Here is a 19,830-nt window from a genome sequence, read left to right as displayed (position 1 = left end):
GTGACAAATCCCACTCGTGCTTTTCCTTTCTATTTTACATCCTTTAAAATCTACGTCAGAATACCCAATCAAGAATTTACTTCCTCCTTTACGATACTAAAGTCCCAATATATCAGTATCCTTGACATATCTGAATATTCTCTTTACAACAGTCATATAAGATTCCTTTGGAGCTAATTGAAATCTAGCATAGAGTCCTATGCTAAAAGAGATATCAAGCAGCTTGTATAAGGTAAAGAAGTGATCCTATCATCTCTCTGTATAATTTGCAATCATACTCTATTCCAGTTGCATCCTCATCCATTTTAATAGATGAACTCATAAGAGTTTCTATTCCATTTGCTTAATCTATTTCAAACTTTTTAAGCATCTCCTTTAAATACTTTGTTTGACAGATAAAGATACTATCACCTTTTTGTTTAATTTGGAGTCCTAAGAAGAAATTTAATTTTGCTATCATTAACATTTCAAACTCACCCTGCATTAGCTTAGAAAACTCCTTGCACAAAGATTGGTCAGCAACACTGAATATTATATCATCCACATAAATTTCTACAATAAGTAAATGTTCCTTTCTTTTCTAAAAGAAAAGAGCTTAATCGATCATACCATGCTCTAGGTGCTTGCTTGAGTCCATATAATGCCTTTTTGAGCTTGAATATAGCATTAGGATTCTATAAATCTTTAAAACCATGTGGTTGTTCAACACACACTTCTTCAAGGATGTATCCACTTAGAAATGCACTTTTCACATCCATCTGATAGAGGTTAATATCCTTCACAACTGCATATGCAAGAAGAAGATGAATTGCTTCTAATCCTGCAACAAGGGCAAACGTTTCTTCATAATCAATCCCTTCTTGATTGTATCATTTGGCTATCAATCTTGCTTTATTTCTAATAATAGTACCTCCTTTGTCAAGCTTATTTTTAAAAACCCATTTGGTTCTAATAACTAGATGATCTTTCTTGGAAATAAATTCCAAACTTGACTTCGTTCAAACTGATTAACTTTCTCTTGCATAGCATCTATCCAGTAGGAGTTAGATAGAGCCTCTTTGATAGTTTTGGGTTCAATCTTTGAAATGAAGGCTGAGTGACCAGCTATGTTTCATAGATGACTTCGTATATGTACAGGATCACTTATTTCTCCAATGACATAGTCAAGAGGATGATTCTTATTGTTCCTCTAAGCTATTAGCTATTGAGAGTCTGCTTCTATCTCAGATGAAGATTCTGCTTTCTTAACTATTTCTGGAAGTGTTTGAGATTTTAGTTCAGTTAACTCATCCATGTTAGAGTTCTTTTTTTTATGGATTTTTATCAAAGATAACGTAGGTAGACTCCTCTATAACTTTTGTTTTAAGATTGAATACTCGAAAAGCCTTGCTCTTATTTGAGTAGCCCAGAAAAATTTCCATATTTGATTTCACATCAAACTTTTCAAGGTTTTCTGTGTTGTTATTGTGTATATATACCTTACTTCCAAATACATAGAGATGAGAGATATTTGGCTTTATTCCTTTGTAGAACTCATATGGAGTTTTGTTAAGTTTTGGTTTGGCATAGGCTCTATTGATAATATAACATGCTGTACTCATTATGCTTGCCCAAGAAACTTGAGATACTCTATTGTTATTCAGCATAGCTCTAGCCATTTCAATAAGTACTTTGTTCTTTCTCTCTACTACGCCATTCTGTTGAGAAGTTCTTAGTATAGAAAAATTATTGATTCCTTGCTCTAGTCTCCATTTTCAAATTCTCCTCCATGATCAAACCTAATAGACATAATAGATCTACCTTTCTCATTTTGGACCTTTTTGGAAAAAGTACTAAATTCATAGAACGTTTCATCCTTAGAACTCAAGAAGAAGGTCCATGTAAATCTAGAGAAATCATCAACAATAATAAGCGTATATAAATTACCACTAAAACTTTTAACCCTTGAAGGATCACCAAGTCCATATGCAAGAGCTAAAGGGGTCTTTTAGAGGATATAAAATCCTTAGACTTGAAAGAAGTTTTAGTTTGTTTTCTAAACTAACATGCTTGATAGATTTTTCTTTGATCAAATCTTAAGGGTGAAAGTCCAATTACCAAATCATTTTTCACTAATTTTTCTAGTTTTTTATGAATATGTGCCAAGCATCTATGCCATAAAAAGCTTTCCTCATACTTACTTATAAAACATTTTTACAAACAAGACTCAGATTCTAAATTGAATGTATAACAATTACCATCCCTGTCACCATGAAGAACTATCTTTCCATCGACTCCCTTTGTACTATGCAAGATTTTGAGTCAAATATAACTCTATTTCCTTTATCACAACTTTGGATGACATTGATAAGATTGTGAAAGAGTCCTTTGATGTATAAAACATCTTCAATGATTGCTTTTCTTTCATTATTAATCTTCTCAATGCTAGCAATGTGACCTTTCTGATTTCCAACGAAGTTTACTTTCCTCCCTCTTTTTTTAAAAGTTCCACAAACTCATCAATATCTCTAGTCATGTGTCTCGAACACCCACTATCAATGTACTACTTTTTCTTTTTCTTTGAGACAGTGAGGCAAACCTACAATTATAGGATCATTTCTTTTTAAATACCCATTTCTTTTTGGGTCCTTCTTTATTAGTTGAACTCCCAAGTGCATACATACCTTTGGGAACCTATTTCATAAACACACTAATGCCATTTTTCTTATGAAGACAAGATTTGACATAATGACCTTTCTTATTACAAAATACACATGTGATTAAAGGACTAGATGAATGCACAAAAGGCTTTAAAAAACTATGATAATACTTTACTGCCTTCTTTGGTTTTTTCAAAGAGGTATCAGTTGTGAGATTATACTTGATTCCTGATCTATCAAAAATAAAACATTGAGAACCAATTAAAATATTTAGCATCTCAATACCTTGAGTGAACTTAGCTAAATCATTTTTCAAGGAGTCATTTTGGTTCTGTAATAAATTGCATTTATCACATAATTCATTCTTTTTAGAAAAGGACTGAATTTTATTTTCTAATTTAGAAATAGTTCTTTTAGCATGCAAAAGATTTTTGCATTGTTCTTGAATAAAGTAAACAAGTCATTAAATTCATCTTGTAGTAAGTCAGAGTTTACCTCATTTGATTGTGATTCAATTAAATTGTCTTCTTCCTCTTGTGCTATGAGATAAAGATTGGTTATTTCTTTTTCTTCATCTTCATCTTCATCTTTTGAAGAACTGTCTCCCCAGGCTACAAAAGCTTTCTTTTTTTGACGTTTTTCTTTCTTCTCCTTTTCTTATTTCTTCTACCATTGGGAACAATCCCATTTAATGTGACCAGGCTTCTAATATTCATAACAAGTAAGAGGTTCCTTCTTATCCTTCTTGTTACTAGAAGATCCTCTTCAAAATTCCTTTTGCCTCTATAGAATTTTTTGAATCTTCTAATCATCATGGCAAACTCCTCATCTTGATCAGACTCTGTAGCTAAATCATCATTTTTTACAACTTTCAAGGCAATTCCCTTCTTCTTTTTATTCATGTCTTCCTTGTATTGTAGAAGTGTCGATTCATATTCTTCTAAGCTATCAAAGAAAGCAATAATATTGAACATCCTTGAGCCTCTGTGATAGCAATGATCTTTGGTTGCCATTCTATTAGAAGATTTTTGAGAATCTTCCTAACTTGTTCTACTTGAGAATATGTCTTTTCTAGATTTATGAGATAATTTATGATATGAGTAAATATAATCTACATATTTTTTTATGCTTTCTCCTTCTTTCATTTTAAAGGTCTCATACTCATGTATCAAACTGCACTTTCTATTCTCCTTAACTCCATCGGTTCCTTCATGAGCTTGCTATAAAGCATCCCACATTTCTTTGGCAGTTGCACAATGAGTAACACAATAATATTCAGTACAATTAAATGCACAAGCTATAATAAGCTTGGCCTTAACATTGAGATTTACGAGACATTTATCTTATTTACTCCACTCTTCTTTTCTTTTCTCTCTCATTAGCCCATCATCTTCATTTGTCATTAGGACATATAGACCTTTAGTGACAATATCCAACATTTCAATATCAAGAGCTTCGAGGTACATCATCATTCTGCTTTTCCAGAATGGGTAGTCTTCTCCCTTAAAAGCAAGTAGTCTAGTTGTAGACAATCCTTTTCCAAGGTTATCATATGCAAAATTAGCTATTGGGATCATTGTACTCTAATTGTTAAGCCAATAATGAGCAACCAGGCTCTAATATCAATTGAAAATCCACCCAAGAAGGGGGTGATTTGGGTTTTATAAAAATTTAATAAATGATAACTAAAATAAAAAGGAAAGTTTAGAGAGATGTCACCAAGCAGAGAGAAGATAAAAAAGAATAAGCTTCCTTAGATATTTATCCTGGTTCAACTCCAGCCACTTAAGCCTACATCCAGTCTTCAAATTCTTCTTGAGATTTCTCCACTAACTTTACCAAGATTAATCCGAGCTCTTAGTAGCCTCAGTACAATCCTAGACTTCAACTAAAGTTTGTATCACTCTCCATTAAAAAAGTAATGAAGTAACTCACTTAAACTCTCTAAGTTTAAGTTGCTTTGTTATTAATTAGTAAAACAGAGGGAAACAGAGTATGTTCAAAAGTGAACAATAACTGTTAAATACTCTCACTCAGAGTTGATATATAATCAATAAAGCTTACTGAAAATAAATACACGCTTAGAAGGTTGGTGAACAATAAATATGAATAACTTAAGCTTTTTTCATATTTCTTCATAGTTGAAGCTCGTTAAGGATCCGTTACTCTTATGAATATAACCATTAGAGTCAACGGCTTTTTTTGTCTAAGATATCTGAACATTTATTAAACTGGGACAATGGAACAGTGCTTTTCGACAAAGCTTTCTTTGTTACGGCAAGTATGGAAAGTAATGCAACTTTTCATTAAATGTTCTAACAAAGTAAGTGAGAATGCCATTTCAAAAGAGAAAAGCTTATTTAAGAATAAGGGTTTTATGGGTAAGAACAAACTGAGCTCAACTTATCCCAAAAACGCATTTAAAATGATTCTAGAGACATTGTATGATTAAAATGACACTCAAAATGTGAAAGGAAATGATTCAGCAAAGGTTATGAAAACCTCTGTTTTTCTCGCACGAAACAGAGTATGAAATAGTGTGATTGTTTCAGAATAGGCGAGGCTCTTCAAGAATCAGGAAGAATATATTAAAGGAAAATAGAGAGAGCTTATTTCAAAGTAAATAGCATATATCGAAATAAAGTTATGAGATGATGATCTAAAAGACTTTATTTAGGAATAAGAAGAGCTATTCCCAAATAAGCTATTCTTAACCAACTATTCCCAAATAAGCTAAACTTCATAAAGACTCAATGCATAAGCTTATGAAGATCAGACCACTACTCTAAAATAAGAACTGCTATTCCAAAATAGACTATTTCTGAATCGGCAGAAGGGATGATGCTTGGGAAGAAGGGAGGCTTACTTGGGAATAAGCTAGTTCAGAATAAGGTCACTATTCTAGAATAAGGACCAATGATCAGGAAAACAACAAAGGCATATAGACTATGAGATTTTGATCCAGGAAAGCTTGAGACACCTTTTAGGCAGTATGAGATATTAATATTAAGTCAAATACTTAATCTTTTGCGAGAAACACGACGTAAGAAGATTAAAGAAGATTTTACATGTTTTTGCCTATTTGGGAAGAAAGCAACTATTATGGAATAATGAATTCTACAAAAATTTAAATTTAAGTTGATCGATTCCCTTACAAGTCATTGATTCTTGATTATTAAACCTGTCAAACACAATATTCTCTCATTTTGTAATCATCAAAACCAAGGTTCAACAAGGATTGAAGCTACATATACAGGGTGTTGTCAAGTGAAGTGACAGCAAAACATTTGATGTTCTTGTTTGGTTACTAAAATTCATGTGCTTGTTTTGAAGCATTTTTGTCCTTCAAGGGTAGTCATAATTAGCAAATTAGTTATATATATACCTAATTTGAAATAGCTAAACCATAAATAATAAATTTTTTGGCTACTAGTTGTTATCATTTGAGAGTTTGCAGCAACTTCATCATAATGGAACTTTGAGGTGGAAGTTTAGAATTATCAATAACTTACATAAGTTGCAAGTATTTCTAACTCAACCTGGAAATACATTCCCTTGACTTTTTCTAGAAAACCATATAAGAGTCACTAATATTGTTTTTACAGATCACACTAGCTGTAGCATACCTCAATAACTCTTATGCTCAAGCAGTAGACCGTGTAATACTCTTAAACTCCTAGAATAATGATTTCTTCAACAATAAAATAGATAATTCCCAATCAATTCCTACCAATACTGTACTCAAAATAGAAAAAAACTATTTTGACAAACACTCAATCATTAAAGACATTGAAGCTCAAAAAACTAATCTTAGTTTAGCAAACCTACTTCAATCATGCAATGCAATGGTCTTAAGATTGAAGCATGGTAGTAATGCCAAATTGCAATCATAATATTAAATGTTGTTATGTATTTAACTATAACCTCTTCAACAAACTTAAAAGGCTAAAAATGAATCAATTCAAAATAAAGGAAGACAAAGACAAAATAAATAAAACAGCAACTGAATCTTAAAGCAAATAATTATTTACTCTAAATCATTGTTGAATATTCTTATTAAGGACCGTGAAAAATGGGTGAATTATATAAAATGTTCACGTAAAGCAAATGAATCTTATAACAAATTATATTTACTCATCCTTTTTTCTTAATGGTATAATGGTTAATTTAGATCCACAGCACCGCATAGATATTGGGCAACCCTTTATAGTTTTTTTTTTGTAAATCTAAGAAAGCCTTGCACGAATTATTAAAATAAAAAAGTGATTTCATATATTTAGTGTATTTTATACGTGTGTGTAAAACCATGCTCAAATCATGTTTGATAACAAAAGGCTATCTAAATCACAATTGAAGTCTATGCAAAGAGATTCGTATATGAACCTAGGAAAGAGAAATGATAGGATCTTCTTTAGAGTTGACTTTTGCTTCCTTGCTTCTTCAGAGATAAAGGGCTATAATAATTATCTATAAGTTGAATCAACCCAATATGGTCCAAGGAGGGTAAAGAAAAACTGAAAGACAAAGAAGATGTAGGATATGGTCACATGTAACAAAATTACAAAATGTGCTTTCTCTTATCTAGTAATGTTTAAAATTTTAATAGAAGCCCATAAGGAGGATGAGAAAGATACTATAGGAAGGCCTTGAAAAGACAAAGAGATAGCAACCCATGATGCACCAACCTTGATTACCCAGAACCCCTAAAGAAAGGAAAAGGTGGGTTTGAAGTCAAAGAAAGGAGCGAGAAAACCAATTAGAACCTAGGAGGGGAAGAAGTTCAATTTGACCAACTTCATCTGATGGCTTCTAGAGAAACTTGTGCAAAAAAAGGACAATGGAGACAAGTAAAGTAGCATAGCCCAAAGTATTCAAGGACAAAATAGCATAAAATGAAAACAAGTCAGAATATATACCTGGACAAAACAAAGTAACATCATCTAAAATGCTCAGATAGGAAAAACCCACAAAAAAGCCTATACGGTAGATAACATAACAACATAACCCCAAAGAAGAACACCCATACAATTTCTTCCCTGACATTGAATCGAAGCCGAATGTAATAACCAAAATGAAAGAGGCATGATAACTAAATTTCCAAAGAGATAAATACCCTACTAAGAAACACCATAAGCAAATATACAACAAAATATGAGACAAAGGCACACAAGAAATGGGAAGGAAAAGGCACAATGTGGAAAATGTAAAAACATGTGTTAGATATCATCCACTAGAGAACCAGATACAATGCGAAAGCTAAAACCCATGCATGGGACCCACAAGAAAAAAGCAACATCAACGCCTGAAGAGCAGAGCAGTTAGGAATACTGACTTTAGGGTCTCTCAAGTGTCCTGACGCATCGTCTTCATCTCTCCCAATACCACTTTCCCTCCTGGGACCACATATCAATTCATCATTCCCTTTCAGATTTTTTCGAAGTATATGCTGTTGAGGAAGACTCAAAGTTCCTCCAATGTTGTTAAGGAAAAAAAATTGGAGTCGTCAAGGAGGATAAAGAATGCAAACTTTGGAAAGAGAGGTAGAGGGAAGAGATGAACAGTGATGACCAAGGTTATGGAATGTTTTGGAATGGCTGAAGACAGGGAGGTGAGAATGAGTGAGAGAGATGACTGATGAGCAAGGGGAGTAGCAAGTCCACTACACTAAATTTCCTAAAAAATCAATAAAGATCAAGGAACCAACACTGAAAGCATGTCCCAGTCAATTGGAAGGCAATCTTGTTTGATAAAAAACAACATGCTGTTCACATGTTAGAAAGTGACAATTTGTTAAGGATATTTTCATCAATACACTAATCAAATACTGTTGATGGTCCACCAACCTTTAGATATAAGATTGATAATTTAAAATATTTTTATTTAATTAGTTATAATTAATTTTATATTAAGTATTTAATTTTTATTAATTATTAAATTATATTATTAATTAAAAATGAAAAGATGAGAAAACGCCAACTCCCAATTTATATTACATTAATATTAATTATTTTTAACTTATGTCATACTTAATGGAGTTGTTTTAAAAAATATATCTCTAATATTAACTACTTCTTATTTTTAGTTTATTTTATATAAATAAAAATTAATTCATTATTAAATAATCCCAGAAGAAACAGTTATAAAATTTAGAAATAAGTATAATTGGATGCATATAGGCATGGTACAGATTTCAGTTAAACCTAATTTTAGATTGGGTTTAGATGAACTTATATTCATATGCCCAAGAGACAGAAGATAGAAAAAAGATTTTCAAAAATCTATAATAGGAATTATACAGTCAAATTTGTTTGAAGGACCAATCTATTTTGATTGTTTCTCGAACTATGTAACAAGACTTAAAAATGATAATTATAGAGAAGCTTTAGTAATAGAAATAGGTAGTAAAGCAACATGAAAAAAAGGAACAACGTACATGGTTGTTCAATACAGAATTATGTTTAAAATACAAAAAACACACCAAAACTTTAAAGGTAAAAAGGAATCACCTAGAGGAGAAACCATGCTAACAAAAATAGGAGATCCTTCAAAACTTCGATTGTTGTACCAAAAAAAAATCAAACATACTAAAATTCAAATTCTAGAAAGCTGGACTTTTTCATAGCTAACAAAACCAGTAATGGAGAAGACATCTCTCTTACTTATACTTACTGGTGGAAACCCATTCATCCAAATCTTTTAAGGAATTATAATGCTCACAAGGTATCTAATCTTGTTATAAAAAATCCCAACTCTTAGGTTGCTTCTTGTTGAAATGGTTCTACTATCAAAGCTTTATATGATGAAGCAATTGCTAAGTCCATGCTTTGCAATCCAATATCATTCACTGATGGAAATGATAAACTCATATGGGGTACAGGTCCTTATTATGCTAAAGAGGGTTTTACTAAGCTAATGCTTGTTGTAGATATGTGGATTCCGAAAGCGTACCTATAAGTTGCATTGGATTATATCTCTATGTGGAAACTGAGTTACTGTATGAACTCTGATAGGTTTCATAATGAATTCACTGATGGCAAAGAGAAGAGGAGAGAACAAGAAAAAGGAAGTTTTTCTTTTTGGAGATATATTGTAGAGAATCATCCGATATGGTTTCATGCATCCCATTTGTTAACTCCCACTCCATACACGGTTTTCATACTTGAAAGTAACTACTTTCTCTACAACATATGAAGAGGAGAATATTGCGCTTAAGTGCCCACCTAAATTACACTTAAGAACCCATCCTTTGTATTATGATAAAGCCCCATTCATTAATGTGGGCTTATCTTTGGGCCTGATCCACTAAGGGTAGATATCCCAACATCTCCCACTCATATTTAGTGGATAAGATATACCTGGTCCCATCTCTATCTCTTCCCTATTTTCATATGAGATGCTTTACAGTGACCACATAGACTTGACGTCTCCATTTTGGGCATTTATACTAGAAATTCTATTACAAACCAGCACAAAATAACCCTAAAGCTTATTTATACTTATGTTGACTTTGTGCCTTGGATGTCCTAGATTTACTTTATATACACTTTTCTCTTAGACACTCTATTCCCTCTCTGAGTCAATATAAGACTCAGATTGCCTTTCTCCTAGGCATAGTGTCTATACTTATGAACCCACAAAATGATGTCATAAGGGACTAGTCTTAAACACTAACATAGGCGTGTATATATTATGTAATCTTCCTTTCACCCATGTATCACTTTAATAAGAAATAGTCACTTTCATAGCACATTACCTTTAGATCACATCTATCATGATCATATGATATATGCTAAAGTAGTAGGTACTATATCTTACCTCCATGATTTTGTCAAAGTCAAAGGACATTAATGAAAAGATTATTCCTTTCTAGGACTCACACAACAATGATGTAGGGATTATTTCACTTGCTTCCTAACTGTGGTTCTTAAACACATGTGGTATGAGTCATATGCTACGGTGTTACTCTTATCTCATAAGAGTGTATGTCATTTTTTTTACCATTAACACCATACAGACTTAAGTTTAGACACATAATGTCTAACCCAAATTCTTTCACTGATCTCACATGATGTTAATCTTGAAGAATTTACTGTCTGGCTATAGGTATCACAGATATGGGAATCCATGACTTGATCTACATATATATAGACAGATCTCATCTCAATACACTCCTTATTTTATGTTGAGGCAACATATAGTTTGCATTCTTCTCTACCATATTAGCACTCTTGCTGCCTTACTAGTGAATATAGATGTCATAACTTTGGTTGCTCCTCTTGAGAGTCAAAGGCAGTTGCTCATGTGAGAGAGCCAACCTTTTTAACTTGCACGACATACTAGACATTGTATACTTCCATGCTCGCACACACACACGCGCACACACACACACACACACACACACACACACATATATAGCCATATATGCTTTGTAAGAGGATTTGTTATCTCATACTATGTAGGAATTAGTTGTCCAAATACAACTATTTGTGCTATATCTTGCAATGTCCACCTTGACATTACCAGGACAATACTCACACATCATTGTGATAATTAGGATTTAATAAAACCCCTTACCAAAGATACCACAACTCAAGGGTTTGAAAATAATTAGTTAAAAAATTAGGATTCCAAGAAAACCCTTTTTTAAAAAATATTATTTGAGCTCAAACCATGGTTAAAAATCGATTAAGAGCAAATAGGGAAGCATGAAAATCATTTCACTTAAAAACAAACAAAAACAAGTCATTTTGCCCTTATCTGGTCCCTTGAGAGCCTCTTGTGCTGCGACATAACAATCATACACTATGGTGCGCACCTACTGTCATGACTTTTTTTTTGAACTTTCAAAGCTTACCGTTTTGCCATCCGACATTTGATTTAAACGATTTAAGTATCCACACAAACTCTTTGAGCCCTTTAGCTAATGACACCAGTCTCACACTTAAACAATCATCCGTTTAAAAGATGGACACCCGAACCCAAAATGGTTTGTTTTCACAACAAAACACATATTATCGTGTCCAACTCACACTGCACAATACCATTAGCCCCAGAGACACCTTGACCACCTCAAATAGGCCACACACCATATAACAATCCATTTATATCACATAATGAAGTAATCATGCTCAAAATGACCACCAAACCCCCATTGGACAATAACATAATGGGTGGATAAAATTCAACACATAAATTAATTGGTCATTTTGGCACTCAAAACACTTGAAATATATATATATATATATATATCACTTGTAAATATAACTTAGCCAAGCACACGCTTAATCCAATACATCAAACTTGGACCAAGATATACATACTTATCACAAGAATCACACAAGTAATATCCAAATAATGTCATGTTCCTCAGTTGGCAATATATAGTGACAATATTCTTTACAAAACCAAAAAGGAGAAAGGGAAGAGCTATACTATAACACTCTTATAACCACGAGGTGAGATAAACATCTCACTAACTAATATAGTTTATCAAATGTTTGTTATCACAAATAACCATGAAAAAGTATCAAAGCCATAAAAATAACAAGCATACCATAATTATGAGATAAGTGTATTTCTTCTCAACAAAACACATAGTTTTACACTAGCATGATTGTCTAACAATCGAACCTCCAATGCTCTCCGACATGAAACCATAAGCTCTCCTGGTTCAACCACTTGTTGACCTGAGCACACTTTCAATAGTTGAAATACTCGACCAAAGGTAATCTAACTCACCTATGGACTATAGTTTTTCCCTCTTCACACACTTGTGATAGAGGCGTCATTGATTTCTAACCTCACCCTAATGGGTACTAGGGAGTTGCCAAATTGCCCAGATGTCCCATGGTAATAGTCCTATATAATGCTGCACCAGATGTCTTATGGTGTCAGCCTGACCATATGAATTTTTTACTCACATATCTCCATACACACATATTCCTACATATCTCGGGTGAATTCCCACCCCTTATGATCACACTCTTCACAATTTCCACTACTTTTCATCGCATTTTCACATCGCAAACTTATATACATAGTATATACATTTCAATTAGAAGCAATAACCATTTACAAAACACTTTTTCATGCTAAAAATCATTTACAATATCAAATTATGCACAAACCTCTTCAAAACCACAACTTTATCATTTAATAATTACTTCTACACAGTTATAATAGTTAATAAACACAATGAACTATATGGTTATCTCAACCCCTTTGTCACACCAAAAGGGTTACCGTGGCTCAACGTTACCTCCACACGTTCTATATGTACGATATGGCTCGAACAATGCTCAATCTACACCAATAAGTGACAATCTTCAATTATCACTCCGGATAACTCCGAATTCTCTAGGTTCTAAGTGCCTAAAATACTCAAATTCCTTTTTTAACAACATCAACCATTCCCACACACTCTAACCATCCTATTACATATTCCAACACACCAAATTCAGTAATCAATGTCCCACTTTGTCTCAAAATTCTCAAATTATACTTAGGGTTTGTCCCAACTCTTATCAAAAATTCTCAATCACCACAAAACTCATAAACTTAAGGTTAGAAGCTTGATTTAACTCTTCAAGATCTTAAATAAACTAATGGGTTTGGTCTAAACCCAAGGGGACCAAAATCAAAACCCCTATTACCCCAAATGTTCAAATTTTCATATAAAAGAGGGAGAAAAGGGAATGTACAACTTATGTAATGGTGATTCAAGCTCCAAATGGCCTCAAATTAGCCTAGGGATCGTGCCCTAGCAGACCATAAGCTTTTCTCCATCACTCTCTCGGTATTTCTCCATTTCTCTTTTGTTTTCGATCTATTTTTTGCATCTGATAAGTGCAAATTTTGCACGTACACCACAGTACATCGACACGCCCACCGTGGCGCATGGCACAGAAAGCCCCACAAAATTTTAAACTTCTATCTGTGCTATAGCCAGCTTGAACCTCGACCTAGCCCTTTTCTAAGGCTGTCTAAGGATCCAAAAACCATATTAGTCTTCATAAACCTCGCTAAATAACAACTTATCTAAACTGACCAAATTACCCTTGAAAACACTAATAATTACTATGAGGAAACTTAGGATGTTACAATTCTCCCCTCTTTTTAGGAATTTTGCCCTTAAAATTCAGAATCTTGCTCAAACACATACCTGTGTAAATAATTGGGGATACAGTTGCCTTATCTTATCCTTGATCTCCCAAGTTATATCACCGAGAGTCATACCCTTACAAAAGACCTTAACCAATTGAATGGTCTTGTTCCTCAATTGTCGATCTTTCACATCTACAATCTGCTTTAGTTCAGCTTGATCGGTCAAGTTATCTTAGAGTTCCACCTCTTCCAACTTAATGACATGAGAAGGATCAGGTTGACATTTCTTGAGCTAACTTACATGAAACACGTCATGTACACTTGATAAGCTCGGTGGTAAGGCAATTTGATAGGCAGTAGGTCCCAACTTCTCTAAAATCTCAAAGGGACCCATAAATATGGGAGCCAATTTCTTAGCCTTTATCAATCTACCAATGCCAGTCATTAGCATGACCCTCAAAAACCTATGATCACCAACCAAAAATTCCAACGGTCTTCTATGCTGATCCGGGTAGCTTTTTTGTCGACTTTAGTCTGTCAATAACTTTTGCTTAAACAATTAGATCTTTTGGGTGGTTTGGTCTACCAAATCCGAACCCAACAAACTTCTCTCACTTAATTCTGTCCAACATAGAGGCGATCTACATCTTTTTTGATATAATGCCTCGTACAAGAGCCATTCCAATACTAGAATGAAAACTGTTGTTGTAAGCAAATTCTGCTAACGGTAGATGTGTATCCTAACTAACTCTCAACTCTAAGGCACAAGCTCGCAACATATCCTCGAGCATTTGGATAGTCCTCTCAGTCTGACCATCCGTTTATGGATGATATACCGTGCTAAATTTCAACTTAGTGCCCATTGCTCTCTACAACGCTCTCTAAAAGTTTGATGTGAACCTTAGATCACGATTAGAGAAAATGTCCTTTAGCACCCCATGAAGTCTTACTATTTTATTTATATAGACCTTGGCATACTTCTGAAGTGAATAGGTAGTCTTTACTGTCAATAAATGCGTTGACTTCGTCAACTGATCCATAATCACCCATATTGCGTCATAGCTCGCTTGAGTTTTAGGCAATCCAGTAATGAAATCCATTGATATGCTATCTTACTTTTACTCTAGGATCTCTAGTAGTTGCAACACACCACCAGGCCTTTAGGCTCAATCTTAACTTTTTGACACGTCAGACACCTAGTCACAAACTATGTCACGTCTTTCTTCATTCCTGGTCACTACCATATTTGCTTCATATCCTGATACATCTTAGTGACACCAGGGTAAATAGTATACTCACTACGGTGTGCTTTCTCTAGGATCGTCTTTCTTACCTCCTCATCACTTAGCACATAAATTCGATCCCGATAAGTCATAAATCCATCATCATTGAATTCAAACTCTGTAGGTCTCCTCTTTTCAATATCCTCATGGTTCCTAAGTAGATACTCGTCCTCAAATTGAGTAGTTCTCAACTCTTTCTAGAATTCATTGGTTATGACCGTAGAATGCATGTTGTATAATGTTATCTGTGGTACTTTCCTTTGAGTATCTAAGAAAGTCTCCAGTAATCGATACTCTTGAACCATCATATAAACAACATGTACCGTTTTCTTGCTTAATGCATTTGCCACTACGTTGGCTTTACCCGGATGGTACTTGATCTCAAAGTTGTAGTCCTTGAGAAATTCCATCCATCTGCGTTGCCTCATGTTTAGTTCCTTTTGATCCATTAAGTACTTCAGACTTTTGTGATCACTAAATACTTCAAACATAGACCCACAAAGATAGTGTCGCTAAATTTTCAAGGCAAAAACCACTGCTGCTAACTCCAAATCATGAGTTGGGTGATTCTCCTCATGTTATCGCAATTGTCTTGAGGCATATGCAACAACTCACTCATCTTGCATTAAAATGCACCCTAAACCTTTCAACAATGCATCTGTGTAAACTACATACGACAATCGAGGATTAGGAATAACCAGTACTGGAGCAAACGTCAATTTCCTCTTCAACTCTTAAAATACTGATTCACGTTTATCGGTCTACACATATGGCTGATCCTTTCAAGTCAACTTAGTTAAAGGAGATGCAATTTGTGAAAATCCCTGAATAAATCACCGATAGTAGCCTCCCAATCCCAAGAAACTTCTAATCTCTATCATTGAGGTAGGTAGTTCCCATCTCAACATAGCATCCACCTTGTGTGGATCCACGACAATTCCGTCTACCGATACTACATGACTAAGGAATCTCACTTCCCTTAGCCAAAACTCACATTTGCTGAGTTTGGCATATAACTTATTGTCCTTTAAAATTTATAGGACAGTATAAAGATGCTTCGTATGCTCTTCCTCATCTCTTGAGTAAATTAGAATGTCATCAATGAATACTGCCACGAACTTATCCAGATAAGGATGGAAGATTCTGTTCATGTAGTTCATAAACACTACCAAAGCATTCATCAATCCAAACGGCATCACTAGAAACTCATAGTGACCGTATCTAGTGCGAAAAGTAGTCTGTAGTACATCCTCAACCCTGACTCGCAACTGATGGTAGCCGACTCAGGTCAATCTTTTAGGACACTGCAGCTCTAATCAACTGATCTAGAAAATCATTGATCCTAGGCAAAGGATACTTGTTCTTGACTGTGACTTTGTTCAACTATCTATACTCAATGCACAGCCTCATACTATCATCCTTTTTCTTCACAAATGACATTGGTGATCCCCACAGGGACACACTCGGTCTTATAAACCCTTTTTCTAGTAATTCCTTCAATTGTTTCTTTAGCTTTGCCAACTCTGATGGAGATATTTGATAAGGAGCTTTCGATATGGGTTCTTTTCCAAGCATAAGGTCAATAGAAAATTCCACCTCTCGCTCAGGCAGTAATCCAAACATTTCTTCTGAAAATACTTCAGAAAATTCATTCACCACTCCAATTTTCTCAATTTCTCCGTAATAAGTAGCATGAACGGAAAAGAACACCATATATGCTGACAACCCTGTTGAATGCACTTTTCTACTTGCATTACCGACAAGAATCTTGACTGACTAGATTTTACTATAGGTGCAGTGCACGCTGGCAAGGATATTATCTTTCTTACACAATCTAGTGTCGCATTATTTGCCGACAACCAGTCCATATCCACTACTACATCAATCCTAATCATGGTCAGACAGATCAAGTCGATAGTAGTTGATCTATTCTCAAATCTCAAATCTATACCCAGACAAGCATGGTCAGTTCTTACAGAAATTCCCGCCAACATGGACACATTAATCAAATATGGCAAGGTATGCACAGATGATTTTAACCTCAATACACAGTCATCAGAAATGCAAGAATGGATAGCACCAGAATCAAACAAAGCATCTATATCACAGTTGTGCAGAGAGATTTTACGTCTAATCAAATTTAGAGACACACCTGCCTCCTCCTGGGACAACACAAATACTCTCCCAGGAACAGTCGATATCTGCTTTGTGTGACAAAATTTTAAACTTCCTTCCGTGTTATGGCCTGCTTAAACCTTGACCTAGCCCTCTTTTAAGGCTGTCCAAGGATCAAAAAACCATATTAGTCTCCATAAACCTCGCTAAATAACAATTTATCTAAATTGACCAAATTACCCTTGAAAATACTGATAATTACTAATAAGGAAACTTAGGATGTTACATATCTCATACAAAGTCTTTGCATCCATATTTTCAATTTTGTTATGATACTCGAAATCTTGCTCCTGCATAGCGAAGGCTATAGTATAGTTACATATATTTACACTAGATTTAAATTCTCATTTACAAATCCAAAGTGTTCCATAGAACTAGCCTCTTATATCATTACAGTACATGTTATAAAATAAATTTATTTGACAACATGGTGCCCTTCAAGTATCTCAACATCTTTTTCATTGCTTTTTAGTGTTTTTCATCATGGTTGGACTAGTAACAATTTACAAGTCTTATATCACAAAATGAATAACTAGACTTATATGTGTTACTGTGTATAATACCAACAACACAATTGTATAGAGAACTTTTTTCACTTTCTTCTTCCGTTATTTTTTTATATACAGAACATGATTTTTCATTCTCTTTTAGAATAACTATAAATGACTCATCTTTCATATGAAAATGTTTCACAGGAACATTCTCTATGTTACTCTCAAAGCTCCCACTTATATCAACATATATAGGGATAATTTAGTTAGCTTGTTCTATACAACCTTATTTTGTGTCTCTTGAAGAGATACGATGTGGCCAATTTCCTCCTAGGTAGGGAGTTCATTCTTTAAGAAATCGAACATCTCACAATTTAAATTCAATCATAATTCCAACTTTCTTTTCACTTATGAAAAAATAACCTTTTTAATCTCTCAAAGAATCTAATGAAAGACACATTCTTTTCCTTATGGAATTTTTTTTATGTTTGTGGGAATCATCATGGACATGTGTAATTAATTCCCATAGTCTAAGAATATTTAAATCTGATTTATGTTCTATCCATAACTTAAAGGGTGTGGTTGTGACTAACTTTGAGGGCATATGGTTGTGTCTGACGACAATTATTAGTCAAGTATCTTTAACATGAAATTTGTGGACTTATTTATGCCAATATCAACTTAACCGTATCTTATAGTATTTTATTTCAGCAACTCTACTCTATTGTAGAGTGCTTAAGATATTTAACCACTTCATTATCCCTTTTTTTAGTTAGTTTAATTGACTAAACAAATATTTACAATCTCAATCATTTAGTAACAATTCAAGAAATTTTATTGTTTATTTGATTTTGTACCTCACTTAGGTACTATCTAAAGCACTCAAAAACTTCATATTTGTGAAATAAAATACACATCATGACTATATTGTAAATAATCATTAATAAATTACCAACTTTGTGATTTGTCCTTACACTCATAACACCACATAAATCAAAATGGAGGAATTAAAATGGATACTTTATTTTAGTTTCCTTAATTGAAAAGTTTTCTCATTACTTTATCAGTTAAATAATTCTCACACAAGGACACTTTCTCATTAGAAATTGAGCCTAACATTCTTATTTTACCAGTTTTACTCATTCTTTTCCAATTTATATGTCTTAGCCTTAGCATGTCTATTGCGCCTATCAATATTAGAATTAAAACAATCATAAAGGTGATTGTTACTAATAATATCCAAAGAATTTTCTTGAAATAAAAATAGAAAAAATTGTTCATTTCTTAATGTCTGAAACTTTATCATAAAAGTTTATAATAAACCCATAATATAGAAATTTAAAAAAATGTTCCATTGGTATTTTGGTGCTTAAAAGACACTACAAAGGGTCTTTTTCTTTTCTACCATGTAAAGCCAATTCCTTAATTTTGCCTTGTTGCCAATATAAATCCATTTGCTTTTAATTCAGCAATTAACGGTACTCTATGAGGGATCCTCAATCCCTATCATTTCTATGTAGAGCCTGATTTTAAAATTCAACAAGAATAAATAGGTTTTGTTAGAAAAATAGAGTACTTGTCACATTTAAAATATGTGAATTGATTCTATTCACTAGTACCTTATCCTATTTATTTCGCTCAAGACAATCCCTTGCGAAATGGCCCATTTTCTAGCAAGTATAGCATTCGACCATTCTTAAGTCAGCTTTCTTCCCAACTTTCTTGCCTTTCTTCTTGAATGATTTCATATTCTTGAAATTTGAGTCATCTTTCTTACCCTTCTTACCCTTTTGAGAATTAGCTTAGGTATTAGAAGGACCATCATCCTCAATTATGTATGCCTTTTTGAAGGATTTATAAGCCTCAAGGCATTCATCTTAAAGCTCCAAATGTTTTGCTATATTGTCAAAAGTGACAATGTTATCATTATGGGTCAAATTTACTTTCATGCACTCCTAGCTAGAAGGGAGTGATCTTATAATAGCTTGAACGTGCTGTTCATTAGACAATATGTGTCCAGCTTCTTTCAATTCTTGGATCATATTAGCTATCTCATGCAGATGCTTTCTCATGAGAGTATTAGGCTTCAGCTTAAAAGTGTTAAACTTTATTGCCAACCTTTTTAGTTTAGTGGTAAAA

The 19,830-nt window shown here is 33.7% G+C and overlaps 1 protein-coding gene across 1 annotated transcript; it reads right to left on the bottom strand.

Moving 5' to 3' along the window:
- Nucleotides 1–7,869: 7,869 nt before the first annotated feature.
- Nucleotides 7,870–16,738, bottom strand: LOC129302707 (uncharacterized). Its single transcript, XM_054941603.1, has 6 exons — nucleotides 16,438–16,738; nucleotides 15,349–15,506; nucleotides 14,984–15,222; nucleotides 14,044–14,206; nucleotides 13,801–13,941; nucleotides 7,870–8,085 (listed from the first exon to the last, which is right to left on the bottom strand). Exons 1-6 carry the CDS (start codon nucleotides 16,736–16,738, stop codon nucleotides 7,870–7,872), a joined length of 1,218 nt encoding a protein of 405 aa, XP_054797578.1.
- Nucleotides 16,739–19,830: the final 3,092 nt, after the last annotated feature.

This window comes from Prosopis cineraria, unplaced genomic scaffold, assembly GCF_029017545.1.
Source record: "Prosopis cineraria cultivar Desert tree isolate PC_DT_omini unplaced genomic scaffold, ASM2901754v1 PC2, whole genome shotgun sequence".
NCBI lineage: Eukaryota > Viridiplantae > Streptophyta > Magnoliopsida > Fabales > Fabaceae > Prosopis > Prosopis cineraria.
This window is presented reverse-complemented; position numbering and strand designations above follow the sequence as displayed.